Source organism: Eucalyptus grandis, chromosome 1 (assembly GCF_016545825.1).
Source record: "Eucalyptus grandis isolate ANBG69807.140 chromosome 1, ASM1654582v1, whole genome shotgun sequence".
NCBI lineage: Eukaryota > Viridiplantae > Streptophyta > Magnoliopsida > Myrtales > Myrtaceae > Eucalyptus > Eucalyptus grandis.
This window is the reverse complement of record NC_052612.1, coordinates 34595692-34611112: the sequence shown is the minus strand read 5'-3', so window position 1 is coordinate 34611112 and position 15421 is coordinate 34595692. Positions and strand designations below refer to the sequence as shown.

The following is a 15421-nucleotide window of genomic DNA, read 5'->3' as shown; positions in this document are numbered from 1 at the left end:
GCCCCTCCTTTATTGCAGAAACAGCAAGGATTCTTACGGGCTATCTGAGCTGGAGGTGGAGTGTCCTTGTCGACGCGAAAGCGAGCAGAGGCGGTTCGAGCCTGTCGTCGGGCGAATGAGCGGATCGAGATCATGAAACGCACGGGAAGCAGGTTGGATCGCAGAAGCGCTGGGCACACATGAAGGCGCACGTGAAGAGTGATGGTCAAGTGTAGAAGATGAAGCTCTGGTGATGGAGGAAAAAAGCTGAGGGAGGACATGTTTGTGCATGTGAGTTGACCAGGCCATATGGTTGAGTGACACATAAAAAAAAGTGAGATAATAATACAAATGATCCCTTAACTTTAATCTAATGCGTAATGTGGTTTTTGAATTTTTTATTTGTTTAATATAGTCCTCGAATTAATTCATGTACTATATAAAAATGTTAGATGTGTCCATGGATTTAAAGAACCGTATTAAACAAATTAAAAGTTTAGGAATAATATTGTATATTAAACTAAAGTTCGGAAACGACATTGAACAAATCAAAAGTTTATTGGCCATATTATACATCATGTCAAAGTTCAATAACTATTTGTGTCATTTTCCTATAAGAACTTCATAGCAAAGTTGTTTTTTATTGAGTGAGAAGTAAGTTTCTAGGAAACTTATCATTGGGTCTCCATGATTATGAATGACAACTTGATTCGGCACCACTAATGGTCATCGAGGTCGCCAACCACAAACGAGAAATTATTTACTTGGACGTTGGCAATCGTATATAGTATGACCAGCGCTGATATAGATAAATTTATTTTAGAATTTTTTTTTGTCTTTTATTTTCCTTCTTTTAAAATTTTTAGTACACTATTGGTCAGCGAGCTCGCCGGCCAAAGATGAGGGCATCAGGCTCTTGCCTAGATTCTTGTGCCAGATTGTGGTGATGCAACGCCTTTGCCTAGTCTAGGCAAGGCTTCATGGCCCTTGCCGACCATGAGTGAGGGCCTTCGTGCCTTTGCTTTAGGTCAATAAGGGTGTGGAGGCCATCACTTGTGGCCTAAGTAGTATCGACATGTGACATAATATGACACATTATTTATCAAAAATAGAGAATTCCGACATATTGGGACACGTTGTTTATTAAACGAATATTTTTATTTTTAATTAATTTGATTCAAATTCATAAATAAATAAATAAGAGCCTATAATGAATTTACACTAATAATATTAATAAATCAATTTGTTGGAAATTTGAAAGACATATTCATAGTTAATGCGTATCCATGTTTGGAAATATGTTTTTAACTTCAATAAAAGTTATTTATGAAACTAATGACTAGTAAGAAATTAGAATCAACTTATTTAAATAAATTCATGATCTTCTATAATAGCCAAAATTTATTATCATTCAAGATTTAGTACTTTATTTTTCGAAATCACTTTTTAATCTCATTTATTTATTTTTCCAATTAAAAAAAAAGTCCCTCGGGGGTCCACCCCCAACCCCACTCCCTTCTTTCCCTCGTCAATTTCCCCCAACCCCAAATTTATTTCACTTTTCTTTCTCTCCCCACCACTTGACAGGCTATCACTTCCCTCTCCCTCCAAAATGAAAAATCACACCATCAGAGTCCCCCCCTCCCCCTTTTTATATTGTTTTTGAGTTTCCATATCAAAACCCTAGCCAGGGCCCCCTTCTCCTCCTCCTCCTCCTCCTCCTCCTCCTCCTTGTCGCATGACCCCCTTCCTCTCAATCCTTCTTCTCCTCCTCATTGCACGACTCCCTTCCTCTGCTTGCTCTCGGTCTTTGTCACAATCATTCACCACCTTGCCTTTGGCCCTTCCTCCCTCGCAACTGCAACTTCGTCATTGATCCATCACAACATCACAATGGCGGCCCTTGCCTCTTTCTTTGGCCGTCTCTCGCCGTTGCGGGCTCGCCATTGCTCGCTGCCTCGTCTCTACTCCCTCGCCCTCGCCTCCACCCTCCATCGTCTTTTGGACACAAGTGTTGAGAAAAGTTGACCACGTGTCAAACACGACATGGAAGCACGTGCAATGTGTTTGTGCTTCATAACCTGTGGCTGACGAGGCCTTTAATGCCCTTGCTTGGTCTGGGCAAGGGTGTCGTGGCCCTCACCAGCCAATAGGAGAGATTTTGGCCCTCGCTTGAATCTAGGCGAGGGCTCAATGCCCTACCTATAGCCGACGAGGGTGCGGAGGCCCTTGCCCTAACCAGCCTATGGCTCCAATGACGTCATCAACCGAGAGGGTAAAGAAAAAGAGAAAAATACTAAAAAATTCTGGAAAAAAAATATTTTAAAAATATTAAAAATATTAAAAAATTCTAAAAAATTTCCACGTTAGTGCCGACCATACCATGTAAGACCGTTGGTGTTTACGTTAGCAATTTCCGACTTATATTGGTCAATTAGACTAAATTGATACCAATGCAAAAAAGTTTAGGACTAAATTCAATTAAAAGATTTATGATTGAATCGGTATTAATGCATTAAGTTTAGGACCCTTTTTCTTTTTCTCTTTTTAACTTTTCCCCTAGCAGAAAGTTAGAGGATAAGAATGCAATATTTCAAGTCTTGTTTAGAGCCAAAGACAGCTTGTGAATTAATGCCAAAGCAAGATCCACATTAAAGTTACTCATCGAAAGCAAGACTTGATATAATTGATTGTTACAACGGTAAACACTTTCAATTCGTCCATATAAGGTGTATTTGAAGTGTGCTTGGTAACCATTTTGCTCTTAAGAATAACTTCCACTCATAAATGATTCTTTTTTATTCTATTTTCAAGAATAACTTTTGATTATTTGAAGGTATTTGGTAACTGTTTAAAATTGTTATTCTTTGTATAGAAATACATTTGATAGGACTCTTAAATTTTTTGTTTATTTTGATTTTTAATACTTTTATTATATTTTTATTTTTCCTTTAGTCTTCTTCTTCCTCCTTCTTTGTGGTTGGTTGCCGGCAACGGCGGTGGCCGGCAACCGGCTAGGTGAGGTCCGGTGAGCTCGTTGGAGGCTTGCCTGGCCACCGCAAGCCTCAGCCTCGCAAATCTAGGTGAGGCCGACCTCATGCCGCTTAGGCGAGGTCAAGTCTTGCCTAAATCTGTGAGGCTGAAGCTGCCAGGTGAGCCTCCAGCAAACTCACCGGACCTTGCCTAGCTGATCGCCAGCCACCGCCGCCACCATTGTCGGTGGCCAGCAGTGGCTAATGACTAGTTAGAGGGAAGAAGAAAGAGAAGAAGAGAGAAATAGAAAAGAAGAAAAAGAGAAAAAGAAAAAATAGGTTTGGGTTTGATTCTTGAATTATTATGGGGAACAAATAAATTTTTTCTGCTTCTTGATTTTGTTCCAAATTTTGTTCCAAATGTATTCTAAAAATAAAAAAAAAAAGATTTTTATTTTCGAGAACAAAAAATTTCTTGAATGGATTTTCGTTCTAAATCTATTCCCGGGTGCATTTAGCAACCAACTAAATAATGTCGATTCTACTTTTTTATTCCTAGAAATATATTTAGAACAGAAATCCGTTTGGTAAATTTTTGTTTTCGAGAACAATAATATGTTTTTTTTCTCGAAAATAAATTTGGAAAACAATCAAAAAGTAGAACAAAATTTCTTCTTTATTCTCGAGAACAATTCTAGAATCAAACTCAAACCTTTTTTTTTTCTCTCATTCTCTCTTCTTCTTCCTCCAATCTGTCACCAACCACTCTGCTACCACTAGCAGTGGCCGGCAATCGGCTAGGTGAGGTCCAGTGAGCTCGCCGGAGGTCACCTACCCACCACGAGCCTCAACCTTGTTTATCTAGGTGAAGCCGAGCCTCGATAGTAGCTAGGCAAGCCTCGCCAGGCCACCGATGGGGCTCAACCTCGCCAAGACGTGAAGAGGTTGGCCTCGCCTTGGCCTGGCAAGGCCCAACCTCGCTAGTAGCTGGGTGAGGCTTGCCTTGCCAAATTTGCTGAGGAGAGCCAGGCGAGCCTAACCTTACGCCACCCGAGCGAAGTCAAGCCTCGTCTAGATCTGCGAGACCGAGGCTTGAGGTGGCCAACGAGCCTCCAACGAGGTCACTAGACCTCGCCTTGCTAGTCGCCAACCACAAAGAAGGAGGAAGAAGAAAAGAAAAGGAAAAAGAAAAAGAGAAAAAATATATATAATAAAAGTATTAAAAAAATTAAGGGCCCTACTAAACACATTTCTAATTCGAGAATAAAATTTTTGGGTAATTATCAAATACCTTTAAATGCTCAGAAATTCTTCATGAAAATAAAATAAAAAAGAATCATTTTTTAGTGGAAATTGTTCTTGGGAATAAAATAGTTATCAAATGCACCTTTAGTAAGCATTCTGCTTTTTAAGAATAATTTTTGCTTAGAAATAGTTTTTTTCAAATTTTATTCCATGTGCGAGTTTCTAAGTATTCGAACGCGTTTGGTAATTACACAAAATTTTCATTCTTGAAAAAAAAAAAAAAAAAGTATAGAAAGAATGGTAATGCATTTAGTAAAACTCTCATTTTTTTATGTAGAATTTTTAAATTTTTTAATAATTTTCTAAGATTTTCTTTCCTTCTCTTCTTCTTCCTTCTCTAGTTGGTCGTGGGCCAGGCCTTGGTGATGGCCGACAGCCGAGCAGAGATAAGGGCCAATAGCCTCGCTAGCCTCAAGAGAGACTCCTAACCTCTAGCTAGGTCGCCAAACCTCATCTCTAGCCAGTCATCAACTATCGCCAAGCCCAACGACCACTAGAGGAGGAAGATGAAGAAAAAAATGACTTATTTTTAAAATTGTTTTCAAGAATAAAGAAATAATTTTTTTTTCTTTTTACTTCTTGTTTCTATTTGAATCTATTCTCAAGATAGAAAAATTAGCCGATGTTGCCAAACGGATTTTTGTGCTTTTTTGTTATGGAAAACAAAAATAATGAGGATTTAGCCAATTAGGGCCATAATGTCTTTTTGAGGAGCAAAGGAAATGCATCTCAAGCCATAGGCACAAGAGGATTAATGTCACTTCTTCAAGGCTAGATAATTGATCTTCCCATCCAAAGCAATTTACTCTTTTCATCTAGCACTTACCCAATTTGTATATACTCATTCCGTACGATTACTTATGTGATATGATCACTGCTCCAATTGAATAAAGAAACCAACACCCATATCGGACAAAATGCTGAATCATGCGAAACATTGTCCATACGATGCCAAGAGACTCCTTCCAAAGTGTCGACTTTCTCCTCCTTCGATACATTCTTCGCGGTTCGAGGAGCAATGATTGAGTAATAATTCGCCATCTTTTCTTCTTTCTTCCTTTTCCCTTGGAAATTTTGACGCGGCGAATATGTATATATGCTCGAGCTTACGTAGGCCAGAGTTGAAAGGGGAAAAAAAGAAGTAGAAAGTTGAAAATGGAGCTAAAGGGCAGCATCGGATCAAGTGTCGAATAACAATCGAGAGATGGAAGGAAATATTCTCAAGACTATATTATATTTTTCCGTGGAACATATGCCGTTTTCCTTTTCATAGTGCCGAATGACTATTTTATATATATTGCGTGGGGGCCAAAATGCGCGCACCGAGAGCCGGCGCACGAGCCCCGCGAGGGGCAAAATCGTCAAACCAGGATCCCGCCCCAGAGGGGCGGCGAAGTCAAACCGGCACGCGGGGGGGGCTCCGAAATCCCCAAAACGGGTCTCCGACAGGGTCCGACGGTCCGGTCCCCCAGACCGTGGGCCCCGCACGTGTGTGTGGGGGGGCAGCATCCAATGAGAGCGCTCCGTCGAGGGTGGGGAGCAAAGATGCTCCGATGCGCCCGACCGCACCCGGTCCCGCCTCCCATCCTCGTCCTCCTCCTCGGCCTCGTCCTCCTCCTTGCCTTTCTTCTCCCCGGAGTTGGACTGGGCTTCGAAATCTCAGAGCTTTCTCCGAACTCTCTCCCCCTCTTTCTCCCTCTCTCTCCCCTGCGAATTGAGCCGCGCCGCCGCCCGGCCGTTTCGTCATCATCGTCGTCGCAATCGACGGCTGCGGTTCGCGGGTGGTTGGGTGGGTTGGTGGGGTCGGGACTTGAATTGGGTTCTGATCGAGCTGGGAAATTGAAGGTGAAGTTGATTCCTTTTTCTTGGGTCCCCCCCCTTTTGGATTTTCTTGATCATATTCAGCTGAAGCTTGCTTCTTGATTGTGCTCGGAGCCGTGTAATTTTAGCTGTCCGGGCCTCGATGGGTTGGAATTTTCGATTTTTCAGTGTTTAGCTGAACACCCGAGCGTTAATTTTGGTTGGTGCTTGCCATTTCTTTCCCCTGGTTTTTGGAATGAAGGGAATTGGTCCCGGGCCTTGCGGTTTCTTGTGATTTTGAGCCGGTTTTCCATCAATTTGTCGAGTTCACTCGAGTTTGATGAGAAGTCAGGACCCTATTTCATGTTGAGCTGAAAAGAGGGCTAAAGATAAGAAGAGAATTGAATAAAAGGAAGTGGAAATCCTAGTAATAAGTTCAACTGAATCGATTTCTGCTTCTTGCCTGCAAGAATTGGCGAGATAGTTTCGTTAGGCTCTAGTTTCTATTATTATCTTTCTCTATCTACTCTCCCAAGTAGACTTTTGGGGAAAATTCTGGTTCATGGATGATTATGGAAATAAGTAAAAGAGGCAATTTTGGGTTTTGACTCTTAGGGCGAAAATTGTGCTGTTTTATCATCAAGTTTTTGGGATCTCTTTTGGGTATTGGATTTTTCGTTGAAGACGGTCAATTTTCTTTTTATAAGTTAGCAACATGCTTGTTGGGTGTGATAGTTGTGGACTTTGTAGATTCATTGTAGCTGCGTTATGATGTGCAGTGGAGCTTTGCTTGGAAATACATGTTTTGAAGGTGTAGCAGCTTCGAGCCGCACCTGAATTTGGGTAGAGCAGCGATGCTGCAGCCATTTTAATGTTTGGTTGGGTACCTCAAAAGAGCTAAAACAGGCCTTTGAAAAGCTGTAACTCTAGTCAGGGAAGCTGAGCCAAGCATCCTGTTTAGAGCTGTAATACCTTGAAGTTGGATGGAATAGCTTCCTATAAGCTCCTTAGATTCTTAAGCAGCACATCTTGTAAGTAGTCATACATTCTGAAAGATGAAAATCAATAAGTTGATACCCCTGGTTGCTCTAGGGCCAATGAGGAACGAAAGGGACTGGGAAGCTTTAGTTGGTTTTATGACTTTTAATTTTTGTTGTCGTGGAATATTATGTTTGCATGTTTTCTAGACATGCTAGAAACAATTCTCTGCCCCTGTTAATCTTTCTGTGCATGAGTTCATTTTGCTTGATCGGTAAGAGTATTTTTCCGATAGATAACTCTTCTATAGAGTTCATTAATATCCGAGCTCATTAGCTTACCTCCATCTATCTGAATGATGGGTCGTAGTTCAGGAGGAAGAACTGGTAGTAGACATAAAACCATCCATTCTGGACTTGTTGTGAACTATTTAAAGAATGTAATACTTTCAGAGTTGTTCTAGAGCTAGCTTCATGAAGTTATCTTCTTTTTCTATTTTATTTTTTTTAATTGATATTGGATCTCTTTTATCACTCTCCTCAACCTTTTTATGCCAAAAGTCCAAGCAAGACATTGTTTTATGCAAAGTGTCTACAAATCTTTATCATACTGAGTTGTGCATTCTATGCTCAGATGGTAGTGTGCCTTTTGACCAAGTGAAGTCTTTAACAATCCTAATCTAAAGTGACATATGGCTATTGAAGAAAGTGCACCAAATGAAACTGGTCCTGAAGGGGTGAAGCCTGAAAACAGCCCTCAAAATGGAGGTGATACACCTCAGCCTGATCAAAAATCAAATTCAAAAGAATCCCCTGGATGTGGTGTGGGGCTTCAAGGGGTACAGTCAAAGGAACCTTTAGCATCAGAGCTGACCCCTGAAAGTGTTAAGCATGGGTCACAATCTGGTCAAGAAGGCAGCACTCCCTCTATCAGTTATGAAAAGAGTTCAGAGGATGGATATAATTGGCGAAAATATGGCCAGAAAAATGTTAAAGGAAATGAATTTGTGCGTAGCTATTACAGATGCACGCATCCAAACTGCCCTGTGAAGAAACAAGTGGAGCGCTCGCGTAGTGGCCGGATTACCGATAACATCTACTTAGGCGAGCATAATCATGCTAGCCCACAGAAGCACCTACCAGTGGCTGTCAGCTTTGCCGTGTCTATAGTTGAGGAGAAACCAGAGAAGCCTTCCCCAATAAGCACGCAAGGTATGGGGAGTATCAATTTGCTCTGTCTTTTCCCTTTAAAAAATGTGGTGAAATCAATTGGCTCTTAATTTTGTAGACAAATCATCAGAAGTGAAGAGGGAGGCATCCCATCAGGTCGACGACAAAAAACCTCCTCAGCTTTCGGTTCCCACTCCTGCTGATGTGAAACCTGTGGTACCAGCAATAGTCAAGGTACAGGATGAAATAGCTACTGATGAGGATTCTCCTGGTTCAAAAAGAAGGTAGGCAGTTTCTTGCTAATATTGGTTGAGCGGAAAATTTTAGGTTTTTATTTTTTTTCCTTTTAACTTTGGTATTGGAAGTTTTTCTTAAATATTTTTCCTTGATAATCCACAAAAACAACCCCCGGGGGGCCATTCTTTCCCCCCAAATAAAAAGAAAAAAAAAAGAACTCAAGTTTTGCCACTGCTTGCTAGGACGTGTAAGTTGCCTTTTCTTTAACTATCAGAACAATTGAACAGGAAAAAGGACAGTTGCAACCCAGATATCCCTTCAGGGGATAAGCCTACCACTGAAGCACGCGTCATTGTTCACACTGTCAGTGAGGTTGATATTGTCAATGATGGGTACCGTTGGCGCAAATATGGCCAGAAAATGGTGAAAGGCAACCCTAATCCAAGGTAGGCACTGAAAGTGCTTTGTAATTGTACTGTACTTCCGTTTGATTAATCTTCAACTTTGTGGCATGCATAACAGTTCTTTCAATTTATGGAGTAAGAAATAACTTAAGCAAGGTAGGCTGGCATCACAGCCTGTGGCATTGAGCTGGCCTCCTCAGTAGCCTATGTAGATTAGCATCTCATTTTCCTACCTGTGGCAATAAGGCCGACTGTCTGTCAACTTTTCCACCATCACCCCCACAAAAAACCAAACTTTGCCTTTGCCTTTGATGTAATGCAAGGTGCTTACAAGGATGAGGCAAGATACTAGAAATCTGTTGATGTACTTAAAATAATTGGGCTAGTTTCATAGTTGCATTTTAGGGCCTTGAATTGCTACTTGCATTTCATCCTCTTCCACTGAGATTTTTATCTTAGTTATTAACGGAATGTCCCCTCAGTATTGATTTTCCCTTTTACCCATTGTTCTCTTATCTGACAATGAGATGTGTATATTAGCAGAAAACTCTCTTAAACGTGAAAAGAAATGGAACTCTCTGTCTTATCTGGCAATAGCCTTGGTGTGGACTGACCCCTGCTCGTGCATGCAGGAGTTACTACAGATGTTCAAGCGCCGGATGTCCAGCTAAAAAGCATGTGGAGAGGGCGTCTCATGATACAAAGTTGGTCATGACCACTTATGAGGGTCAGCATGACCATTCTGTCCCCCTTCAAGGACAATCATGCCTAATCCTGGGGGATTCAATGGTCATGCAACCACCCAAAGTGGAGATGTGAACATCAAATCTCCGGATGGCGAGACCGTGTCTCACAGTGTTGGGGAGAATGCTAGTTCAGCTTCTGGGAGTAAGTCAACCGACCAATCCAATGGCAAGGCCGAAGAAACATCGGGAACTGGTGATGAAGTTGGGGATAGAACGGTATTAAATAATGATTTGGGTCCTGAGGATCGAATTAGCGACCAAAAGAAGACCTGTCGAGTACTAAATCAGGGGACCGTGATCCTGTTCATCTCGACTCTGTCGTGAATGTGATGGAGAATTCACACCCACCGCAACAGCCCATCTAATGCAGCAGCTGTTCAAAGCTAAACCAGTGTCCCAATCTGTAATGTTCAACCCGCGCACAAAACGTTCGCCGAGGCTGTACTATTTTTCTTATGTTAATGTATGAGTGATCAGGTGTGGCATAGGTCATTGGAAGTTGCCTAAATTTGGTAACAGATGTTTAGATTTAACTCTGCACTGATGATTACATATTAGTCAATATATTATCAGTTGATAACAGATCCAAGGAGAATCAAATGTGAGAGCAATCTATTTATTCTTAGAAGCTCCCTGGCACTTGCAAAGAAATCATTTCTCCTTCATGCCAAATCATTTGTATAATTAAAGCCACGTAGGGAAAATTGAGCGAATATGCTCTTTAACCTATGTAACAATGGCATACTTGTTTTCTTTGAGTGATTGAACAGTTAGATGAGTATGCTACTGGCTCGCATGGCATCTTATCTTTAGTGTGAAAGGGGGCAAACGTAATGAAATGATCTCACAAACTTTTAAGACTTCATCTCTGGAAGAGAGTATTATCTCCTCGACTATTCAAGCAAATTGATATAACAGTAAGGGAGAGAGGCTGCCAAAATCCTCTCTTTTTAGCAGAAACAAGGTCCAGCTCTTTTTACTAGTTTTACCCTGTAATGCAAGCAAACACGTAAACGGTAGGAATTCTTATAATGTTCGATGCCTTCCCAACATGATTACACGACAAACTCATAAAATCCGTGGCCGCATTCAATATAAAGTAGTTGGAGGGGGGCAGCAGTGAACTTTTAAAAGCATTCCCTCTTTGAAAAAATTTGCACCTGAGTTTCAGTATAGAAGTCACCAAAAAAAAGTTCCAACCCAGTGCAAATGAGTTTGTCCTATCTTTGTCAGTGAAAGAGTAAAGCATGAAATCTGCAGACTATACAATGTGAACAGCTTCAAACACCTCATCAAAGGTAGCAAGCTAAATGATTACAAAGGAACGAAACATGAAAAGAAGAGGAACAATTCCAGCTGCTCCATCATGCCGTCTTATCCTTTCTCAGATTATTTCACTTCCATGCACAGGACGCTACCAAGTCCCGGTTCATCCATCCCAAATAAAGAGCTCCATCTCTCTCCTCAAGCCTATATCTGTGAGAGTAATTCTCCAACAGCGTCTTGATGGTGCCGTTCACTAGGGAACTCAAAGGGAATGGTGTAAATCCTGCCATCGCAAAACGCAACCTCCACTTCCCCAGAAGCTCGTGCCTTTCGACTCTCTCAGCCCCCTCGCATGCGATTATATTGACAACATCTCTTGCCAGGCAGTGCTGCTCTACATTAATCCTCTCCTTGTGCTCTCTGTGAAGAGTCACATCAATCGACTCAAACATGGCTGCATAATAGTCCATCGCCTCAATGAACCGTGGCAAAAAGGCAGCAGTATTCGTGTTAGATTCTTGCTCCACTAGGGTCACCACCTTCGGTGACAGGCTCTTGACCAGCCTCAGGAGCCGGTCCCGATGGTTCTGAATGCTCACACTCTCATCAGGCATGTGGTGAAGCATAAACGCGAAATTTACGGCCAAAGCCTCCCCGCGCCTAACATCAAGATGGTGAAGTAGTAAATCCGAACCTGGTATCAATGCAGCATGGAACTCGAATGGGACTTTGTACAACTGAGCAAGCTTAGTAAGCCTCTTCCCCACTATTTCCAATCCTCCTCCACGGGCATAAGCTGACGTGGAATCATCAAAACCAGTTATTCTTATGTGGGGTGGCCCGCCAGGCCTTGCTGCAAATGCCTGGATTAAAGTGATCCACTGGCTGCCCTGACCAATTTGGAAGTCAATGATGTGGACTCTATTCTCATTCTTCATTGCGTCGGCTATCGCCCCATTTGCTGACATGTATCCAAATTTGAAGTATGGACAGACCTCATATAAAATGTGCATGTAGGAGAGGAGCTCTGAGCTTTCAGGTTCTTTGCATCGCAGAGCTTTATAGATGGAGCTTCCTGAGGAGGCCAAACGTGCAACGAGACCTTCCAACATATATGCTCCCAGCCGCTGGATCGGTTCCCCAGAAACTGAGACCATTCCACGCAACTCATCCATCAACCAGTTCGCTGTCCATAGATCATTTTCTGAAACTGCCTTCGCAGAGGCAATGAGAACTCGTTTCAAATCCTTCCGTTCTATTGCATCTTTTAGTTTGCTCCCTGGTGAAGCTACATGGATCCCCTTCTGGAAACTCCTGTCATTGTTAATGGAAATATCCGAATCAGGTCCAAGCATTACGTTCTCCAATTCTCTCAGCTTGTGCAAAAAATCATTTGCATCGTCAGTGACACAAGATCCACTTATGGAGGAGGCGTAGGTATTATCTGGGGAGTGTAGCGCATCAGGTGGATAAGACACAGAATCTTGCAAGGATACGGGACTCCCATCGGATGAGAAGCTGATGGTTGATGGTGGGTTGTATATAGCATAACCTCCACTAGCGGAGGATGACTCAAGGGTGCAGTAGGAAGGGTAACAATCTAATGTATGAAACTGAGGCAAGCAATAGGTGCCGATCTCAAGAGCAGACTGATAACAAATTTTGTTCGACATGCTTAAATGACTCTTCTTCTGTGATGTTTGCATCTCACCAATGATTCACTTTGGAGGACCACCTGCTCACTATATGGCAGGGTAAAACTATCAAGTTCGGTTCTCAGTTTGCCAGTTAACTTGCATATTGATGAGCTCAAAACTCAATGGTAGTGAGATCTTATCCAACCAAGCAGCCAAACCCTGCACACCACAAGTTGAATATATTAGTGACTTTTTCCCACCCCACAAAGAGGATGTAATGCACTAATGCGAAACATCTCCAAGTAAAGACGCATCAGCATGAACGATGATGCCAAAAAAGTACACAGATTAAAGGTAGTGTAGAAATATTAGAGGCGGGGAAGGTCATAAAGATGCAAATATCCTCCCGCTGATGGAAGAGATACAGCATGCTCATTCAGGCAATGAACTCTTCTACAGGAGAGGTCTGTGGAATGTGGCTATGCACAGAAGCCCTAGAATTACAGGTATAGTAAAGTGAAGGAGAAACCATGATCAAGAGAGGTAGTAATACTAGCGTAATAAAGAGAGGAAAGAGAGAGAAGACGAGGGAGGATCATCGAATTATGACAGGCTTCAGGAAGGACAAGAACCATAAAACAAGTTTGACAATCATAAGTAAAGTCATGCCAAGCCTTGAAATCGGCAAATAGCAAACTGCATTCTTCTGCATCTCAATCATGAATTTGAACCACAATCGAACAAGGTTTAAGCAATGATATTTTATTCTTCTAAAGCACACTGGGCAACCTTGGTGTCTTGCTTGTAGAACACGTGAATTCTTCCTTTTTCTTCAACGAGAGAGAAGGCAATGGCTTTATGTTTTGCAGAATGAGGACCTGGCTATAGAATAGTCCGGTAAAACCTGATAGACACTTAGAAATTCAGTGACTTGAAATGCAAGCACAGAATGTCTTACTCGCTGAGCATCTCACAGCAGAAAGGGTATACAGGATTACTAAGGAGGATATATTCTCCTGTCTATTATTCTTTACTTTGTCCATCTCGCTTTACTATATGAAGCATTTTCCGCATCTTAAGATCCAACCTAAGAAAGTAAGTCTACTCAGCAAAGGCTGACAAACCAAAGCCAGACAAGAAAAAGCAAAAATTCTCGCATGAAAAATCATGATATTGCATGTCACAAGCCATTTAGCATTGCAAGCAAACAAAACATAAATCAGATTAAGCTGATTACTCATCCAAGAACCCCAGGTCTGAATGTCTATCGTGTGGAGATAGCTGCTCTCTATATGCAGATTATAATCTTTCCGTTCAGGTATTTGAGAGTGATCTCTAGGCCAAAAAAGAAATCACTCCGGTTAATACCTAGTGGAACAAATAACTCATCTGAGTTTTGGCACATTGTTTGCTCTAAGATTTGAACAGAAATTTGCTTGAATTGTTTCCTCTCCACATTATATGAAGGATAATCTCATGAAATTAACGCCACACCTTGCGGGAGGTGTCCAGAGAGGGCTCCAACCCGTGTGAAAGTACAGATGGAGCTCTTGATGTGATTGATTCAGCTGAAAACATGCTTGAAATAAGCGATTCTATGTTTATTTTATATGAGGAAAAGAAGGATGGATGGACCACATTTGACCTGAAGTGATCGACAATCACATCCTGGAAAAAACAGAGCACTTCGCTTTCAGCTCCACGTCGAAACGAAGTGACTAATTCCTACTTCGCTAGAAACCCAATTGCCTATATCTATCACCACGATAAATTAGGTAAGCCAATTCCCAAAGGAGATTAGCAATGCAATCAGCAAGGAGAAGACGAACATTCGAGGATGCTCCCATTTCCTAGAGAGACAGGTTACAACAACAACAACAACAACCAAAAAAAAAAGAAAAAAAAGAAATACCAAACTAACAAAATGCAATTTCAAAATTCAGAGAAGACACTTTCCATTCCTCTGCCAAAGCCAAAAGCTTCCACCTTCAGAGTCATCAAGAACAGAGCAGAGAACATGTCAGTGTCACTCACCTAAACCAGGGAAGACACCAAAACAGCCCACGACCCATCAACCCTTCACGAAATCTAAATTGAGAAGCAAAGATTTCAAGTCATGTCTGACCATCGATCACCCAAAACTTCGCCCAACAATTCACTCAGCTCCAATGAACAGAGAACAAGAAAACAGAGCACAAGAAAGGGGAGGAAAATTGGGATATGAACAGTTCTCGAAGCAAGAATGGGGCGGTCCCAAACTCCAACAAGCTGTTGAAAAAACCGACCTTGAGCGAGGAAATTAATGTTTTCAGTGAGCTCCCGGCGGAACTGGTTCCATGGGCCTTTCTTCTTTCTTAGGGAGAGGAGAGAGAGCCACGCTCCCCCGCTGCAGAGGAACCAGATTCTATTTATAAAATAACGAATCCCCTGTATTGCCCCGAAATTTCATCGAATCTACGCGACTGCCATCTGGAGCCGGCGTGCCGGAAATGACAAATTGGCCCTCGGGGTGACCCAAGAAAGGCTCCCCATGTCAGTCAAATTGAGTTGGAATTTCGTATTTAGAACGGGTCGTCTAAACATTTCCATTCGACTTTCTCAACAAGAGATGACTTAGGTGTGATGGGTCCAGTTTGGTTCGATTCCACTTAAAAATAAGAATCGAATCGAAAGGATTGGTTCCCATTTTTGGGACCAAAGACTGAACTGGATGGTCGTAAGATCGAAATCGAACCAAACTAACCAGGTGTGGTCCAGTCCGATCGAACTAGCCACTTAACAAAAAAAAAAAAAGAAAAATATTAAAATTATTACAATCTAGGATTTATTATTATTTTTAAGAAGTTAAAAAAAAATTAAGAAAAAGTGTCAGTGCGATTCTCCTTCGAAACTGGGAACCGAACTGAATATAAAACCGAGAATTGGACT

At 41.8% G+C, this 15421-nt stretch overlaps 2 protein-coding genes across 5 annotated transcripts; one reads left to right on the top strand and one right to left on the bottom strand.

The window, feature by feature from the left end:
- Positions 1 to 5830: 5830 nt before the first annotated feature.
- On the top strand, positions 5831 to 10215 carry LOC104434780 (WRKY transcription factor WRKY24). The gene is given in 6 exon segments (XM_010047652.3): positions 5831 to 6101; positions 7668 to 8245; positions 8322 to 8487; positions 8728 to 8886; positions 9477 to 9586; positions 9589 to 10215. Coding segments are annotated over 5 exon segments (1281 nt in total). The 5' UTR covers positions 5831 to 6101; positions 7668 to 7725; the 3' UTR covers positions 9915 to 10215.
- Positions 10216 to 10710: 495 nt separating this feature from the next.
- Positions 10711 to 14915, bottom strand: LOC104434750 (scarecrow-like transcription factor PAT1). 4 transcript variants are annotated; one of them, XM_010047637.3, is made up of 4 exons: positions 14779 to 14876; positions 14528 to 14581; positions 13283 to 13397; positions 10711 to 12712 (listed from the first exon to the last, which is right to left on the bottom strand). In XM_010047637.3, the coding sequence occupies exon 4, from the start codon at positions 12560 to 12562 to the stop codon at positions 10985 to 10987; it is 1578 nt and encodes a 525-aa protein (XP_010045939.2). In that variant the 5' UTR covers positions 12563 to 12712; positions 13283 to 13397; positions 14528 to 14581; positions 14779 to 14876; the 3' UTR covers positions 10711 to 10984. The 4 variants fall into 4 exon arrangements, with proteins under 4 accessions (XP_010045939.2, XP_010045932.2, XP_010045945.2 ...); XM_010047630.3 differs by lacking the exon at positions 14528 to 14581 and having other exon boundaries at positions 14779 to 14880; XM_010047643.3 differs by lacking the exon at positions 13283 to 13397 and having other exon boundaries at positions 14779 to 14878.
- Positions 14916 to 15421: the final 506 nt, after the last annotated feature.

Coding starts and splice junctions, on each gene's coding strand:
- LOC104434750 (XM_010047624.3), bottom strand. CDS start 12,562: ATGCAAACATCACAGAAGAAGAGTCATTTAAGCATGTCGAACAAAATT.